The 16,596-nt window shown below is 31.1% G+C and overlaps 1 protein-coding gene and 1 long non-coding RNA gene across 2 annotated transcripts; one reads left to right on the top strand and one right to left on the bottom strand.

The window, feature by feature from the left end:
* Positions 1-586: 586 nt before the first annotated feature.
* On the bottom strand, positions 587-1,039 carry LOC112096325. Its single transcript, XM_024179751.1, has one exon. It carries the CDS (start codon positions 1,037-1,039, stop codon positions 587-589), a length of 453 nt encoding a protein of 150 aa, XP_024035519.1.
* Positions 1,040-5,842: 4,803 nt separating this feature from the next.
* On the top strand, positions 5,843-8,198 carry LOC112096194. Its single transcript, XR_002904305.1, has 4 exons — positions 5,843-6,215; positions 6,947-7,019; positions 7,146-7,311; positions 7,982-8,198. It is a non-coding gene; the product is annotated as an uncharacterized LOC112096194 (long non-coding RNA).
* Positions 8,199-16,596: the final 8,398 nt, after the last annotated feature.

The following is a 16,596-nucleotide window of genomic DNA, read 5'->3' as shown; positions in this document are numbered from 1 at the left end:
AAGAAACATTTCTTCTCTTAGATAAATGCATATACTCTTTATCATTATATCTGGCTTTGAATAAATTAATGGACTTATATGATATAAATTGTCTTTATAAATAACCAAAATCAGTAATAAAGAGAGGATCCAAAAATAACAGTGTACTCATGTTTATTAAAACAAGCCACCGAAATTAAATTCCTCTAATATTTGAAAAATAAAGATAAATATCAAAACTAAAGTCTCGTAAAATTGATCTAGCCTTTCAATTGATATAAACTGGCATGTCCTCAACTGTTGTTTGAAGCTTTCTAGATATAAACTGGCATGTCCTCAACTGTTGTTTGAAGCTTTCTACACTTAATCTCTTGGTTTCTTAAAAACCAAATAAATGAATTACAAATAAGATTTGTTTTCTCAGAATTCACTATTGCATGAATTAATAGATATATGAACTAATTAGGAAGCTTAAAGATTTCCTATACTTGATTTTAATAATCTTAGGACAATCTTTCTTCCAATGACCATTCTATCCACATTTGTAACACTTGCCTTTTGGCTTGCCACTTCTTTTAGTGGATAGTTTGTCGATCCCAACTCTTTCTTATTCATTCTTGTCTTTCAACTTAAGCCTTGAAGAGAATCCTTTTTCAGGAAGTTTTCTGCTATGATAAAATTCTTCTATAGCATGTAGTTCATGCATTAATTCAAGCAAGGCCGTATCTTTATTGTTTAAGATATAGCTGACCTTAAACTTGTTGAATGTATCAGGCAAATATTCAATCACCATATTAATCTTTGTTTTATCATTGACTTGAACACCATGAATCTCTACCTCATTCAAATAGTCCATCATTTTGAGGACATGATCACGAACTCTTGTGCCCTCTTCTATCTTAGTATCCGTAATACGTTTTAATGCCGATTCTCTGGCAAAATGAGTATTTTGCCCAAACATCTGATGAAGACTAGCCATTATTTTAGTGGTTGTTTCCATGCTCCGATGTTTCTTATTCAGTTCCACAGAAATCGAAGCCAATATATAGCGCTTAGCCATTTTGTTAGCTTCACACCATTTCTCATAAGGCTCCCTCTAATTTCTATAATCGTATAACGTTGGTTCTGGAGGGCATGGCTGGGTTAACACGTATTTGTAGCCCTTAACAGTGAGAATATTAAATAGATTACGTTTCAAATCTAAATAATTTTCGGCAGTAAGTTCATTTTTAACAATGATAATTAATAATGGGTTGATGGAAGACATTTTCTTAAAAAACAAAATAGACATTCATAAATACTTTGAAACAATATTCACAATAAATGACAAAAATGCAAAAAACCATAAATGTATTTTAATTTATTGTAACGATAATCTAGTACCGCTTTGACAAGCTATCCGTTGGGGAAGTCATGTCTACACTTACTAGACCCAATTATCCATTAAATTATTTACTTTCATATAGAGACATGATAAATAATTATCGTTATTCCTTTGGGCCTAAATTTGTTAATAGAGCTTAGTTGGGAAGGTTAATAACAAATCTATTAACATATTTTAGTTGAGTGTATAACCATTGTTTCAATCTACGTATTTTTCATATCAATAGTCACCGTTGGGGTGAACAATTGATTGAAAAATATTTCAATTTTATCTTTGAAGAAGTTCATCAAATAAAATATCTAATAGATATACCCTTCGTAGGGAGCATCATCGCATCATGAAATCGATGCATATATATAATTTTATTATTGAACTAACAATGGAGCCCGTGGGAAAAATTATCTTGAATTTTCCATGTCCCACTCAATATTTTAAAATTGGTTTTTCGTTTTTAAAACATACATATTATTAATTGCATGCTTTCTATAATATTATCTAGATGATATCCAATATTATTAAGCATACACAAATTACAAACAATATAACGAGATTCATAATATATGAATGACATGTATCGTTATGCATAGAGTGACACTACCTATTTTATATGACATGTTACCATCCAAAACATAACATATAGAAAAATAATTAAATAATCTTAATTCATGACTTTCCTAAAATAAAAAAAAATACATTAACCCTAAGCCTAATCTTCATTGGACTTCTTGTCAATGTCCATATTTTCATAGACTTGTCTTTGTTAATGGACTAGGGGAAATTGGGCTTTTAAATTTATTATTGGTCTAATTTTAATTTTGAAAGGAAATAAATAATAATTTAATTTAATTTTTTAAATAAAACTTTTGGACCAAAATAAATTTAATGCGTTCAATTTTATCTATGCATTTTAATTCATTAAGCCCAACTTCAATTGGGTCTAAACCTAGGATTCATTAAGTCCAAAACTGTTTTTAGACTCAAATGCAAAAAATTAAAATTTTTCTGCCCAAAAGACAAATTACGGAATTATAGGGACCCCCATTAAAGTATGTTCGAATAATAATTTGACCCAAGCCACACTGATTTCTTTACTGCTCAATCCTTTGTACCACATCGTTAATTAAATCGATATCTTAACTGTCCAATCAATTTAATTACATCTTGCTCATTGACACTAACTGGTTTTCTCTAAACTTTTAGGACCGATCTCATACAATATATAGGACTACGTAATCTAAAAATCGTACCCTGAAAATCTGAGAAGATGAACAATCTTTACTTTTTCCGCTGAAGTGATTTAGGCTCCCAGATCACGATCTGTCACCACCACTTCTATTAGATCACGATCCGTCACCACCACGCCTATTAGATCACGATCCGTCACTACTAATCTTCCAGATTATGACTCAAGTTTAATCTGCACATGACGTGTGGGCGCCTTTATCACCACTATAACCAACTAGCAAGAGAAACTTTTTCTCTCAAAATTAAGGAGAAAAAATCTTTTTTTCTGATCTGTATAAAGTGGCTGCTCTCTCTCTCTAGGGAGAAAATAAGCTTTTTTTATATCTCTATTTAGTGGAGACCCTAAGCTCCATATTTATTTATTTATTAATTCTATTAAATCCCATTTGATTTAAATTAAAAAATAATTAAAACAAAAGTCACCTTACTTGTTCTTGTTTTATAAGGGCCCACCTTGTAAAATAACACAAGGCCCCTTACACTCAAGCATATTAATGGAGCCTCCCACTAAATAATATATTTAGGCTTTTAACCTAAATAGCTAGTTATCTTGCTTATTAATCCAATAGCGACGTAGTCAATTAAATGAGCTAACTTGGGGATCATATGGGTACATACAATAGTGGCATAATAATTAGGCATGTAATTAAATTAGTCCAATTATTTAATTCCAAATCTACTCCACTAAAAGATTGGAATTGACCTCCATATTTGTATGCTATCTAGGATAGTGTACTCGAATAATAATTCGACCCATGCCACATTTATTTTTTACTGCATAATCCTTTGTATCACATCGTTAATTAAATCGATTTCTCAATTGTCCAATCGATTTAATTACATCTTGTTCCTTGATACTTACTGGTTTTCTCTAATGATCATTTTCAACATACTAAATATGTTGACACACTCTGGCCAGAGAATTCTATGATCAAGTACCGAAAACCCATCAAGAGATGTGTTGTACAAATTCTATATTGTTAATATATAACTCCAATACTCATAATTGCTCCCAATACCGGGTAATCTTGACTGCAAGTGTGTGTCGTGCCCATTGGAAACTCAAATGGAATAACAATTACAATCATTAAATCATAACTGACTCAAAATTAAGATTATAGTAAAATCAATGCCTATGAGATTTAATAAGTCTGACAGTCATTTCAAGGTTAATTAAATCTCATATGTGATCCAGCTCAATGTAGTCCAACTACATCAGTAAATTCATATATGATTAAGACAAATCATTCAATGAATTTACTACAGTCTAAATATAAATGGAGCGGCCAACTTTATTTATCAACTATGAACTTAATTTATTTAATCATATGATAACTTGTATTTATGTTTTCTGTGAATCATGTAATGATCACATAAATACATATAATATGATTAAACAAACCTTATTCAATATATATTTATGCAATTGAAAATATCTCAAATATTTTATTAATCAGAAAATAAATTAATATGCTTTAAAAGAACATATAATCCCAACACTAACCCCATGTCATGCCACGTGCAATCTTATTTGATTTTTGTTTGACAATAATGGTGCACGTACCTCCTAGATTGGGGTATCGAAATTCAGAATTAAAATCATTGACAACGTTTATTTTACAAAATAAGAGTGGAACTTGAAATCGAAATCATGCGGGGCCCATAAATTTGCAAATTCATTCCCATTGATTTCATTTCCAAGGGAAGGGTAGGGAATCAAACTCCAATTCTCATAACTATCCATTTTTCTCACATTGAATTTTCATAATTCTCAAATTGTTCTCATTCACGTATGTCAATTTTGCATTTGGGTCCCTACAGAATTTATGAAAATACCCATAAATTTTATATTATTTACAAATAGGTGCTTTTTTATTTAATAATAATAATGATGATGCTGATGATGATATTAATGATATTATTATTATTATTATTTGTTAATGTTATTATTATTGTATTAATATTATTGTTATTAAAATTTATTTTTCTATTATTTTAATTATTATTATATATTATTATTTTAATATTATCATTATTAAAATCTATTAATTTATTATTATTATAATTATCAAAATTTATTAATTAATTTATTCAAATTGTTATTATTACTGTCGTTAATGTTGTTGTTGTCGTCATTAATTTCATTATTATTATTAATTTTATTCTTGTTATTGTCATTGTTATAATATATACAAATAATGCTAGGGACAATAATTAACAAAGGATATTTTAGTAACTTGCAACAGTCCATTCCGATTTTAAGATAAAGTAAGTACATAAATGGAAATGCAGTTAATTATGATTTTGATTCTTACAGCTCAAGTAAACAACTTATTCTGATTCCAATTTCTTATTTCGATTTTAGCTCATTCCGACTCCAGCCCATTCCAATTCCTATTTAGTAAACTTTACGTAAGTGTATTTAGAGTTTATCACATCCTTTATCAATTTGTGTTCTACTCTCTCTCTTTTTCAACTCATAGTAAAACACACATTTATACACTCTCTCTCAAACATATATACTGTAGAGGGAGACTGTTGTCCTTTAAAAAATTGAAATATGAATCTCTCATTTTCTTGAATCCCCCATTGATTTTACTAAATTCCAAAATCAATTACTGATTTTTATTTTTTAAAATTTTCAAATTTTTGAACCGATTTTTTGGTATGGCGTCCTTAGTTCTACCTATTTTGATGTCTTAGAGTTTTTCTTCAACAGAGAATTAATATAAAGTTGTAACACTTGGGTACTTCAAGAGAAACCCAAATCCTCCTATGTTGGACTTCAAGTGAAATTGGTAAAAGTGTACTCTGTTATTCACTGAACTTTAAATAAACAGGGCTATTACAAATTCAGTTCCTTGTAAATAGGAAGACTTATTCATTTGGAATCTAAACTTAATAACCAAAACTAACACTACAAGAAAAATGACCTATAATGACAGTTACTTATGTGACAGTTTTTGGCTAAAACGCTTTATATCCTATAAGTATGACATACATGTGACAAAAAAAATTTCTATAAAAAATTAATGATAAAAATGTGATAAATTTTACTGTTGTCAAATACTTATGACCAACTAATGATATATATTTTCTCTATCAAGAAATTATGATAGAATTTTATTTTGACTTTAGATTTGACCGAAATATTAAAAATTCTAAATAATAAAAAAAAAAAATAAAACAACATCAAAACAAAGAAAGAAGTGAAACAACGTTGTTTCACACCTTTATTAGTCTTTCAACCTCTTTTTCCCCCAAGTGTTAAGGCCACACTCACTCGTTACTCTAAAACTTCTCTCTCTCTCGAATGGAGCTCGCTCCTCACTGACAATGACAACCCTCGCTGTTGTTGGCTCGCCGCTGACCTGCCGCAATCTTTCTTTGCCACGGCGGAATCAAATTCAGTCCTAAATCGAAACCAAAACCTTACCTTTTGACAACAGCCGAAACCCTAGCCATCAAGAATCCCTGAAAGCCACACTCATTTGCAACCAAGCTTTACCTATTTCTCAGCAATTTCTAGCAAGTGATGGTGAGCTTCGCCGTTATCTCAACTATCTTCGACACGAGCTTCAAAGTTCTCATCTCTTTTAAACCCTAAGTATGTTTTTTTTTTGTGGGTTTCAATTTGTTTTTTTTTTTTGCATTATTGTTTTGTTTGATTGTTTCTCTTACTCGATTTGTGATTATAAATCTATATATAGTAGAAGATGTTGTTCCGACTCTTGCATTAATGATATAGTTTTTTAGATATGGGTTTTGCATTCCATGTGTTTGTTAAAGGTTCTATTACATTTCTGGGTAATCTTGTGTTTTAGTATTACAATAATTCAATATAGAATTTTCTCATTTATTAAATTTTAGAAACATTTCTTGAGCTGCTTTATTAATCGGCTAAATTGAGCGAGACGGGTATGAGTAGAACAGTGAGGCCGGAACTGATAACTTTATACGAATGAACTTTTCCGTTTTAGGATTCAAGAAATTTATAAATCTAGTTAATAATGTTCGTTTGGGCTTTTAATGATAGGATTAGATTTTATTCTACAATTCAGCCTTCTTTTGGATTGAAAAGTCTTGTACAACTTGTGACAAATGGTTAAGTTGCTACTCAAGTAATGCCCTGTGTTTGCATTTTGGCTCGTAATGCTTGATCCTTCAGTGGGAATGGAAAGAATATTGAAAAATTGCTGCAAAATCTAATTAATATTATCTGCAAAAGTTTCTTGAATAATTTGCGGAGTGAATCTCTTAATCGTCATTAGTAATTTAGTTAACTACAGACTTTGAAGTTTCCAATTATTTATTCATTGAATATAATTTTTTCACTAGTGCAACATCAGGTGGAATTCTTAATAAAGCTATTGAAATAGAGGAAAAGATGCATGGAGACTTCTTAAGGCTGGTGATGTTTCTTTCTTGTTCCTTTGATGCTCTTGTTGGTGTTTATTCACAATCCTGTTAGTCTTAAAATATATTTCAAAAATTCTGATAAATCTTCTCATTTGTTTGTTGGGACTATACATATTAGAACATATAAAGGGCTACTTGGAATTGTCAGCCAAGACAAAAACTTATTTTTGCTACAGCTTTTTCCAAGGGGGGTGCAGAATTTTGTAGGTGAGGGGGCTCGAGGGAAGTGGGGGAATCCCTATCTCGTGGCATCAAAGTTGATGATGATGTTCATGTAAATTTGGGTAAGGAAACTTTGTTATGTTTATTTTTATTCTGAAATGTGATATCAAGCTTCTCAAGTAAGGAATTGCTTATATTAGTTGTTCTTTAATCCTTGTTTTTCTTTTTAGTCTCTTTTTCGGGTATGCAAACATTGATTGATAAGTTTGCTGAGGCTGAGCGTGCAATGCATTAATCTTAGAGAGTTATAATTCTAGCATTCACTCAAATTCTTGGTATATTCTAATGCAAAACAGTATTAAACTTTAATAAGGCATGAGATGATTACCAGTAGGAAGGCATGCTAAAGAGCACAAAACTTAAAGAATCATGAACTTAAGTACATATAAATTTGATTTGGCCTAAGAATTACAGCTATAGCTATTGATTTTAATTTTATTTATATATCATTACTTAATGACAAAAAACTGCAGAACGCAGAGATTACTGTGGATGCTTTGTCTATGTGGTAGGTGTTATGCACAACTAATAGTACTATATAATTTATATTTTTATTTACTTTTGTTGCGTAAATTTCTTCAATTCTTTTTAATGCCTTACTTTAGAGAAGGGAAAAAAGGGTCTGGCCTTATTCTTCATTGAATATTTTCATATTCAATTAATTTCATGTGTAAATACTTATTTTTTGGATATTTTCGATTGATGAAATGGGGTACATTTTACTTGGCTTAGGGGCTACTGGATTTTGCTACTAGAAAAGGACTTCATTTGCATAGATTTGGTGCTGATGTTGCTGAATGCTAAGTGCTTCACTTGGTTTTGGATTGGCCTTTGTTTTCTATTGGGTTAACTTTGGAATATTGTTCAACTTATATATTGTAAAGCTTGAATTGTATGCTTTTGTACTTTAGTTATTTTTATGGATAATAAAGTTCACTAATTTGATTCATTGGTTTTGGATTTGATTGCATTTAGTAATTTATTTTCTCTCATATAAATTTAATAATTTAAATTTTAAATTGAAGCAGCTGAAATTGCATAAATTTTTATTTTTAAATTATTAATTTTTTAAAAATAGTGATAGAAAATATCAGTAAGTATATGACACACAGCTTTTGTCCAAAAAAATAATTACCATTTTAATTTCATAAAATTAAAATTTTTCCGCCAAAACTTTTTAAAAAATTTAATTTCCCTCCTATAAATAGTATGACAGAATTATGATAGGTAAATTTTATCATAACTCGTGACTAGTTTTTGTCTGTAATCTTTTCTTGACGCTGGCTACAATGACGGTAAGAACAACCGTCATCTACCCCCTAAAATGACAATTTTTTCCCGTTATAATAGATTTTTTTTCTTGTAGTGTAACAAACAAGACTTATGCAACAAAGACTAGTGCAAGGCCATGTAGCAAGTTGAGTATGTTGGGAAAATATGCTCTTTAAAAGCATAAGTGTTTATTTAATTGTAATAAATAATTTTCTGATTAATAAAATAAATGAGGTATTTTATTAAATATCTTAATTGCATTAATATTTGTATTAAAGTCCATTTAATCATATTATATGTATTTATGTGATCACCATGTGGATTCACAGAAGACATAAATACAAGTTATCTTATGATTAAATAAATTTAGTTCGCAGTTGATAAATAAAGTTGGGCACTTTATTTAGGTATAGACTGTAATAAATTCATTGAATGATTTGTTTTAATCATGTATGAATTTATTGATGCAGTACGACTACATTGAACAGGATCACATATGAGATTTAATTAACTTTGTAATAACTGTCAGACTTATTAAATCTCATAGGCGTTGATTTTACTGTAATTTTAATCTTGAGTTAATTATGATTTCATGATTGTAATTGTTATTCCATTTGAGTTACCAATTGGCACGACACATCCTTGTAGTCAAGATTACCCGGTATCTTGGTGGGAGCAATTATGAGTATTGGAGTTATGGATTAATAATATAGAATTTGTACAACACATCTCTTGATAGGTTTTTGGTACTTGATCATAGAATTCTCTGGCCAAAGTGGGCCAACATATTTAGTATGTTAAAAATGATCATTAGAGAAAACCAGTAAGGATCAAGGAATAAGATGTTATTAAATTGATTGGACAGTTGAGATATCAATTTAATTAACGATGTGGTACAAAGGATTGTTCAGTAAAGAAATCAATGTGGCTTGAGACGAATTATTATTCGAGCATACAATTATAGAAGTCAGTTTCAATCTTTTAGTGGAGTAGATTTGGAATTAAATAATTGGGCTAGTTTAATTACATGCCTAATTATTGTAGCCATTATTGTATGTTCCCAAATGATCCCCGGGTTAGCTCATTTAATTGACTGCACCACTACTGGACTAATAAGTAAGATAATTAGCTATTTTGGTCAAAAGCCTAAATATATCATTTAGTGGGAGATTCCATTTAATTAGCTTTTATGTAAGGGGCCTTATATTATTTTACAAGGTGGGTCCCCTATTGAAAAAGAAAATAACGCGGGTTTTGTTTTTGGATTATTTGGAGCCTAGGGTTTTCATTAAATGGAGATATAAAAAGCTTATTTTCTCAAAAGAAAAGGAGAAGCCACTTTATACAAATCAGAGAATAAGATTTTTCTCTCAATTGTTGAGAGAAAAGTTTTCTTATGCTAGTTACTTTGGTAGTGATAAAGGTGCCCACACGTGAAGTGCAGATCGAACCTGAGTCATAACCTGGAAGATCATTGGTGACAGTTCGTGATCTAACAAGTGTGGTGGTGACGGATCGTGATCTAACAGGAGTGGTGGTGGCAGATCGTGATCTAGGAGCCTAAATCACTTCAGCGGAAAAAGCCAACTCTGATTTTCAAGGTACGATTTCTAGAATACAAATTCTTATATATTATATGAGAGCGATCTTCAAAAGGTTTTATAAAAAATTAAAAAATCTAATTTTTCCCCAACAATTGGTGTCAGAGCCATCTCATATTAATATATAAGAATTTCGTATGAAATTAATCTTGAAATTTATGTATTAGAGTGGCACAATTTATTCAGAAATATATTATTTGTGTAATATATGAATAAAGCATGTTTTGGTTTGGCTTAATTCATGGTTAGATTTTCCGTTGTATTTTTCGTTTGGATTTGTAACAAGAGGGGTGGTTTTTCATCATCACGTTTCCCTCGTGATTTAATTTACTGTTATAGAATTTTTGTAAGCCAAAATTGGCATCGAAAATTTGTTAATCGCTGGAAATTTCACCCGCTGCAATCGTATAACAGTAACATGCACTGCAGACAGCAACAAGGCGGTAGCGAATGTGCACACGAAGCCAGCTGTTTGCGCGTGCGAGTCCAACAGCTAGCGCGCGCACACGGCTAGCAATGGCCAGTAGTGTGCGCTGCGCTGCACACCGCAAAGCAGAGCGCACGGCCAGCAATGGCCAGCAGCGCGCGTTGCACGCGCAGCTAGCTTCCCGCGCGGCTTTGGTGCGTTTCCGGCAAAGTGGCAATGGTTAAATCGGCGTCAGACTTGGATGAACAATGACTGCTTTGTGGAGATGGCGGCTCGGGAAGAAGAGGAAAAGAAAAATGTGATTTTAGGGTTTTATGGTTTTTATCATAGAGGTCCCTATAGTTTCATATTTGTTTCTTGTGGGCAGAAAATTTTAATTTTTTGCATTTAAGTCCAAACATAGTTTTGGGCTTAATCAATCCTAGTTTTAGGCCCAATTTCAATTGGGCTTAATGGATTAAAATGCATAGATAAAATTGAATATATTAAATTTATTTTTGGTCCAAAAATTTTATTTTAGTAATTTTTTTAATTATTTATTTATTTTCTTTAAAAATTAAAATTGGACCAATTATAAATTTAAAAGCCCAATTTGCCCTAGTCCATTAACAAAGACAAGCTTATGGAAGATGGACATTGACAAGAAGCCCAATGAAGATTAGGCTTAGGGTTAATGTATTTTTCATTATTAGGAAAGCCATGAATTAAGATTATTTAATTGTTTTTCTATATGTTATGTTTTGGATGATAACATGCTATGATAACATGTCATATAGAATAGGTAGTGCCACTCTATGCATAATGATACATGTCATTCATTAAATAATGAATTTCATTATATTGTTTGAAATTTGTCTATGCTTAATAATATTGGATATCATCTAGATAATATTATAGGAAGCATGCAATTAACAATATGTATATTTTAAAAAAGAAAAATCAATTTTAAAATATTGAGTGGGAGAGGGAAAATTCAAGATAATTTTTCCCACGGGCTCCATTGTTAGTTCAATAATAAAATTATATATATATCTCGACTTCATGATACGGTGATGCTCCCTACGGAGGGTATATATATTAGATATTTTATTTGATGAACTTTTTCAAAGATAAAATTGAAATATTTTTTAATCGATTGTTCGCCCCAACGGTGACTATTGATATGAAAAATATGTAGATTGAAACAATGATTATACACTCAACTAAAATTTGTTCTTAACCTTCCCAACGAAGCTCTGTTAACAAATTTAGGCCCAAAGGGATAACGATAATTATTTATCATGTCTCTACATGAAAGTAAATAATCTAATGGATAATTGGGTCTAGTAAGTGTAGACATGACTTCCCCAACGGATAGCTTGTCAAAGCGGTACTAGATTATCGTTGCAATAAATTAAAATGCATTTATGATTTTTTGCATTTTTGTCATTTATTATGAATATTGATTCAAAGTATTTATACATGTTTATTTTGTTTTGTTTTTTCAGAAAATGTCTTCCATCAACCCATTATTAATTATCCTTGTTGAAAATGAACTTACTGGCGAAAATTATTTAGATTGGAAACGCAATCTATTTAATATTCTCACTGCTAAGGGAAGCAAATATGTGTTGACCCAGCCTTGCCCTCCTGAACCATCGTTATACGATTATAGAAATCAGAGGGAGCCTTATGAGAAATGGTGCGAAGCTAACAAAATGTCTAAGCGCTATATATTGGCTTCGATTTCTGTGGACTGCATAAGAAACATTGGAGCATGGAAACAGCCACTGAAATAATGGCTAGTCTTCATCAGATGTTTGGGCAAAATACCCATTTTGCCAGAGAAGCAGCATTAAAACGTATTACGGATACTAAGATGGAAGAGGGCACAAAAGTTCGTGATCATGTCCTCAAAATGATGGACTATTTGAATGAGGTAGAGATTCATGGTGTTCAAATCAATGATAAATCAAAGATTAACATGGTGATTGAATCTTTACCTGATACATTCAAAGAGTTTAAGGTCAGCTATATCTTAAACAATAAAGATATGACCTTAATTGAATTAATGCACAAATTACATGCTATAGAAGAATTTTATCATAGCAGAAAACTTCCTGAAAAAGGATTCTCTTCAAGGCTTAAGTCGAAAGACAAGAATGAGCAAGCAAGAGTTGGGATCGACAAACTATCCATTAAAAGAAGTGGCAAGCCAAAAGGCAAGTGTTACAAATGTGGACAGAAGGGTCACTGGAAGAAAGATTGTCCTAAGATTATTAAAATCAGGTATAGGAAATCTTTAAGCTTCCTAATTAGTTCAGACTTCTATTGAATCATACAATAATGAATTCTGAGATAACTAATCTTATTTTTAATTCATTTATTTGGTTTTCAGGAAACCAAGAGATTAAGTGAAGAAAGCTTCAAACAGCAGTTGAGGACATGCTAGTTTATATCAATTGAAAGACTAGATCAATTTTACAAAACTTTAGTTTTGATATTTGTCTTTATTTTTCCAAATATTAAAGGAATTTAATTTCGGTGGCTTGTTTTAATAAACAGGAGTACACGGTTACTTTTGAATCCTCTATTTATTACTTATTTTGGTTATTTATAAAGATAATTTATATCATAAAAGTACATTGATCTATTCAAAGTAAGATATAATGATAAAAAGTATATGCATTTATCTAAGAAAATAAATGTTTCTTCTAACCAAAAATCACCTCTGATATTTATGCTTAAGTCATATAAACTATAATAAGATTTTAAGAAAATAATTAATGATAGACTTGTTGGCCTATTAAGATTGATCATTGTAACTCTATAAATCTTATTTAGAAAAGTAATATGACAAGAATGCTCTTTTTGAGCTAAAAGCATAACATTGTCTTTGAGGATTTAGCGTATACAAATGTATACGGACTAATCAGTTTACATGTTATAAGAGGTTATGAGTATTCTATCAATCTTGTTGATGAATATTCATTTTATTTATGTTTGTCTAAATGCGTCATGATTCCATTGCTTTTGAAATTCAAAAGAGTATGTGGATAAGACAGAAGCAATTAGAGAGGAACATAAAAGAACTTCAATATGATCGAAACAAAGAATATCACTATGGAGAATTCAAACACTATTTGGTTGTCCATGAACACTATGATACAATAGTGTAATTAAATGGAGAAACAAGATTCTTTTGGATGAGACGAGACATATACTAAGTGGTTTATCATTTACCTTTTTTATTCCAGATACTAGTATTTGAAACTACAAAGTTTTGTTAAACTTAGTTTCATCTATTTCGGTGTCTACTACTCCAAGAAATTATGAAATAGTCACAAACATGGTTTGAGACACATTCGTATTTAGAGTTTATTAGTATTTCTACTAAAATCAGAGATAGAGAAGATAGATTCGTGTTCAGAAGCTTTTATGTTTTAGGTATCTTAAAGGAATAAGGGAAAGTTTGAATTATAGTCCTCAAGATAGGAATGTATTTATAGAAATATTCTTTACTTTCTTTGAGGAAGACTATATAATGACTTATAACCTAAGAGTGGGGTAAAACTAGAGAAATAAAAAAGATCAGGTTGATGCTCAGCTTTCAACACCTGTTATAGAACAGGAAGAACAACAACAACTAGCTGATCAGCACAGGATTATCCTTGAACAACCATCACTTTTAGAACCTCGTTGTAGTGGGAGGGTAACTAGGTTACCTCCGAGATACATGCTTTTGGGAGAAACTTATACGACTATCTCAGATGAACATGTACAAGATCCCACTAGTTACAACGAAGCTCTAATAGATAGAGATGTTGAATTTTGAAAAAGGCCATGAATCAAGAAATGGAATCTATGTATTCCAATAAAGTCTGGGAACTTGTAGAGGCACCAAATGGGGTAAAACTTATAGGGTGCAAGTGGATCTACAAGAGAAAAAGAGGAGTAGACGAAAGGGTGGAAACATTTAAAGCAAGATTAGTAGCCGAAGGGTTTACTCAGAAAGAAGGAATCAATTATGAGGAAACCTTTTCTCCGGTTGCTATGCTTAAATCCATCAGGATTCTGCTCTCCATTGCTGCAGTGCTAGATTATGAAATTTGGCAAATGGATGTCAAAACTGTCTTTCTTAATGGGCATCTTGAAGAAAACATCTACATACAGAAACTAGATGGATTTATACAAAAAGGCCAAGAATACTTGGTATGTAAGTTGCAGATATCCATTAATGGATTGAAGCAAGCATCCCGGTCATGGAACATCAGATTTGATCAAGCGATTAAATCGCTTGGATTCATTCAGAACATTGATGAACCATGTGTGTACAAGAAAATTCAGGAAAAATTTGTAGCCTTCCTAGTTCTTTGTGTAGATAATATTCTCTTGATTGGAAACGATATAGGAGTATTGACTACAATAAAGATTTGGTTAGCAAAATAATTTGATATGAAAGACCTGAGAGAGACAAGTTATATTCTTAGTATCAAGTTACTACGAGACTGGAAGAATAAAATTTTAGCCTTGTCTCAAGCGGTCTATATCGATAAGATATTGGCTAGATTTAGCATGGAAAATTCCAAGACTAGTTTATTATCATTCAGACATAGAATTACATTCTCTAAGGATCAATCATCTAAAACATCTAAAGAGATAGAGAGAATGAGACGAGTTCCCTATGCAGAGGCTGTGGGAAGTCTCATGTATGCCATGCTTTGCACTAGGTTAGACATCTGTCTTGCGGTAGGGATGGTTAGCAGATATCAATTTAATCCTGGACCTCAATACTGGACTGCAGTCAAGCATATTATAAAGTATCTGAAAAGAATTAAAAATTATATGCTTGTGTATTCTGATGATGAACTTATTCTAGTGGGTTATACTAATTCTGATTTTTTGTCAGATAAGGATTTTAGAAAATCAACTTCCGGCTATGTATTTACATTAGGACGTGGAGCTATTAGTTGAATGAGTGTGAAACAATCTTGTATCACAGACTCCACAATTAAAGCTGAATATGTGGCTACATCTGAAGCTGCAAAAGAAGCTATGTAGGCTCCGCAAGTTCCTACAAAATCTTGAGGTGGTACCTGTTGTAACTACACCCCTTAAAATATTTTGTGATAATGGTGGTGCAGTAGCTCAATCTAAGGAACCACAAGAAACAAAACATACTGACAGGAAGTATCATCTGAATCCACATGGTGATCACATAAATACATATAATATGATTAAATGGACTTTAATACAAATATTAATGCAATTAAGATATTTAAATAAAATACCTCATTTATTTTATTAATTAGAAAAATTATTTATTACAATTAAATAAACACATATGCTTTTAAAGAGCATATTTTCCCAACAATCTCCCACTAGCTCTCAAAGCATATCTGGCATATTGCACATGCTCTAGGGCTCTAAGTGCATGTTATAAAGGTTTCCCACTAATGGCCATTGTAATAAGATCTGTCATTTAGCATCTAATGCCATTTAAGTACTGTCATATAAGAAGACATAAATACAAGTTATCTTATGATTAAATAAATTTAGTTCGCAGTTGATAAATAAAGTTGGGCACTTTATTTAGGTATAGACTGTAATAAATTCATTGAATGATTTGTCTTAATCATGTATGAATTTATTGATGTAGTACGACTACATTGAACAGGATCACATATGAAATTTAATTAACTTTGTAATAACTGTCAGACTTATTAAATCTCATAGGCGTTGATTTTACTGTAATTTTAATCTTGAGTTAATTATGATTTCATGATTGTAATTGTTATTCCATTTGAGTTACCAATGGGCACGACACATCCTTGTGGTCAAGATTACCCGATATCTTAGTGGGAGCAATTATGAGTATTGAAGTTATGGATTAACAATATAGAATTTGTACAACACATCTCTTGATAGGTTTTCGGTATTTGATCATAGATTCTCTGGCCAGAGTGTGTCTACATATTTAGTATGTTGAAAATGATCATTAGAGAAAACCAGTAAGGATCAAGGAATAAGATGTTATTAAATTGATTGGACAGTTGAGATATCAATTT

Source organism: Citrus clementina, unplaced genomic scaffold (genome assembly GCF_000493195.1).
Source record: "Citrus clementina cultivar Clemenules unplaced genomic scaffold, Citrus_clementina_v1.0 scaffold_8, whole genome shotgun sequence".
Lineage (NCBI taxonomy): Eukaryota > Viridiplantae > Streptophyta > Magnoliopsida > Sapindales > Rutaceae > Citrus > Citrus x clementina.
Note: the sequence above shows the minus strand (reverse complement) of the source record. Positions and strands in the feature narration are given on the sequence as shown.

Bases quoted from the DNA above. Each gene is read 5' to 3' on its own strand.
- LOC112096325 (XM_024179751.1), bottom strand. From the start codon at position 1,039: ATGGCTAAGCGCTATATATTGGCTTCGATTTCTGTGGAACTGAATAAG.